Source organism: Centruroides sculpturatus, unplaced genomic scaffold, assembly GCF_000671375.1.
Source record: "Centruroides sculpturatus isolate CEXI.00-Female unplaced genomic scaffold, Cexi_2.0 scaffold404, whole genome shotgun sequence".
Taxonomy (NCBI): Eukaryota; Metazoa; Arthropoda; class Arachnida; order Scorpiones; family Buthidae; genus Centruroides; species Centruroides sculpturatus.
Window position 1 is genome coordinate 119,149 of NW_019384604.1, and position 2,726 is coordinate 121,874.

The 2,726-nt window shown below is 45.7% G+C and overlaps 1 protein-coding gene across 1 annotated transcript; it reads left to right on the forward strand.

The window, feature by feature from the left end:
* Positions 1–505: 505 nt before the first annotated feature.
* LOC111625128 lies at positions 506–1,921 on the forward strand. Its single transcript, XM_023368169.1, has one exon. It carries the CDS (start codon positions 506–508, stop codon positions 1,919–1,921), a length of 1,416 nt encoding a protein of 471 aa, XP_023223937.1.
* Positions 1,922–2,726: the final 805 nt, after the last annotated feature.

The window sequence follows — 2,726 nt, forward strand, 5'->3', positions numbered from 1 at the left end:
ATCACTGCCCAAGGAACCTCTTCTGCCTCATAAGGAGTTTCGTCAGTGAAAGGAAAGCAGGGTTCTTTAGCAATAACATCAGCTACATCCATGAGGTTACAAAGGGTTGCCCACAAGGTTCTATTGCCGGGCCCGGCCTTTGGACAATTGTCCACAGTGATCTCCTCGCAAGCATAAACAACAACAACACAATTAATAACTACTTATTAATAACTACTTCTTACAAGGCTATGCTGATGACACTGTGGCTGTGATCTCGGACAAAAACAGCGATAGACTCCCAATCCTGATGAATGACCTGCTAGCCAAGATCTCGAACTGGAGTTTGAGCAGTAAGCTTCCTATTAACTACTCGAAGTGCTCATTCATCATCTTTTCAAAGAATACCCCACTTCAAAAGACCCCTCGCATCGAAATTGACAGTGTACGCATCTCCCGGGTAAAAGAACTAACTTACCTAGGCGTGAAACTTGATCAACAGCTCCAGAGGACCAGCCATGTGGATATGGTGGTTGCCAAAGCAACAAAGGCATCGAACGCACTCATCAGCATTGCCCGTAATACCTGGGGCATAGGCTATAATGCAGCCAAGAATATCTACTTAGGTGCTATAGAACCTATCCTTCTTTACGCATCCCCCATCTGGGCTGATGCCACCTCCAAAGTTTACATACAACGCAAACTCCTCAAAGCCCAAAGAGTGGCTGCTCTCCGTATTTGTAGAGCCTACCGGACTGCTCCCACTGCTGCCCTGCTGGTGATTACTGGAATCACCCCAGTTCACATCAAGGCCAGAATGATTCACAGAAACTGGAATGCCAACAACCTCTTCAGTAACTGCCACCCTCTCAACAATGATAAAAACAAAAGTATTCTTTCTGACCTCCCTACCCACCTGAAAGAAGACATTCTTTCTTCTGGTATTGAACTGAAAGACATTCAACTTAATATTCTCCAAGACTACCCGTTCATAAACAGTGACTCCCAGTCATCCAATGAATCCGACTTCTCCATCTACACAGACGGAAGCAAGGACGACATCAACGTGGGGGCGGCTTTTGTTCTATATGACCACCATAACGGTAACATCCATCGGTCAGCCTACAAACTAGGGCCCCATTGCTCGGTTCCACAAGCCGAGATTCTTGCCATTGTCAAAGCCCTTGATCATGTTTACGCAGACTGGTTTCCTCCAAATAAAACCATCGCCATCTACTCTGACAGCATCACGGCGATCCATTCTATCACGAACCTTAAGCAAAGAGGTGCCAACGTTCTGCATATCCACCATTTGCTCTCCATCAATAAGCACAAGCACAAGCACAACATTTCCTTCAACTGGGTGCGAGGGCACTCTGGGGTCGCTGGGAACGAGGCCGCCGACCATCTGGCTAAGACTGCTGCTACCTCTTCGCTCCCTTCCACCTACAACAGAATCCCACTCTCGAAAATCAAACAATGGAGCCGTCAACTTGCCCTTCAAGAATGGCAAAGTGAATGGGACTGCGGGGACACCGGTCGGGTGACCCACAACTACATCCCCAATATCTCACGTCGTCTAGAGTGGAAGCACTTTACGCCTTCCTTTGTCATGACCCAGTTACTTACGGGTCATGGCAACTTCAACGCATACCTCAATCGTTTCCGCCTAAGGGAATCTGGTGTCTGTCACTGCGACGATACTGCAATACAAGACAGTAATCATTATCTCTTGGACTGCAGCCTCTTCGATCACCAAAGAAACAATCTCATCGGATGTGTTCTGTATGCAGGCTTCAACTGGCCTTGTTCTCCTGATACTCTGCTTGAAAACAAGGATATCTACAATAGCCTCAAAAAGTTTCTCACATCAACGGCAGCGCTCTGCCCTCGGCGCAACCCTCACACAACCGACAACGACGAACCATCTGCATCGCATTGATCTACGCCACATCAGGTTTCCTCCCGTCTTCAAATATGTGCACCAGCAGTTCAGGACTCTTTGCTCTGTTTGAGCGGACTTAACCCAACCAACTCCTCACCCTGCTGTCTGTGGAATTTTCCTCTCAGTATACGGCATCATTTGTATTATTGTCACCGCGTGCTCTTATTGAGGTCTATGCTCTCTTCGTCTCCTCAACCCTTTTCTGTACAACTCTTAATGTCGGTTTATATATATATTCTGTTCATACTTTGCTACATAAGGATATCATTGTCGCGCCAACATTTTTGTAAATTTCTACTTTGTGTTGTTTTACCGTTACACTGTTTAATGTATCTATCTTGTACTTTGTTTATTTCTAAATAAATGCGATCAGGCGCCATGAGCTCCCACCTTTTCCTGCCCCAATATCATCCCCTACACTTCGCAACTCTTCTACCTTCCGTTCTTTCCTACCTTCTTGGTTATACCTACGAGTGATACCAGAAGGCCCCCCCTCTTTCAATTTTTAACCTGTCTGTGCAACGTACCCATACTGTTTGTATTTATCCCGATGAACAATGCAAATGAATGTTAATGCATGCGCATATAAAAATCCTAAAATTGTTTGCCCATATTCATAGTTGCCCGCAGACTATATTTTACCAAAAAAGTAGTAGCAAAAGCAAAAGTGNGCGGACTTAACCCAACCAACTCCTCACCCTGCTGTCTGTGGAATTTTCCTCTCAGTATACGGCATCATTTGTATTATTGTCACCGCGTGCTCTTATTGAGGTCTATGCTCTCTTCGTCTCCTCAACCCTTT

What these genes read in the sequence shown, in the direction of transcription:
- LOC111625128 (XM_023368169.1), top strand. Translation starts at nt 506, where the DNA reads ATGGTGGTTGCCAAAGCAACAAAGGCATCGAACGCACTCATCAGCATT.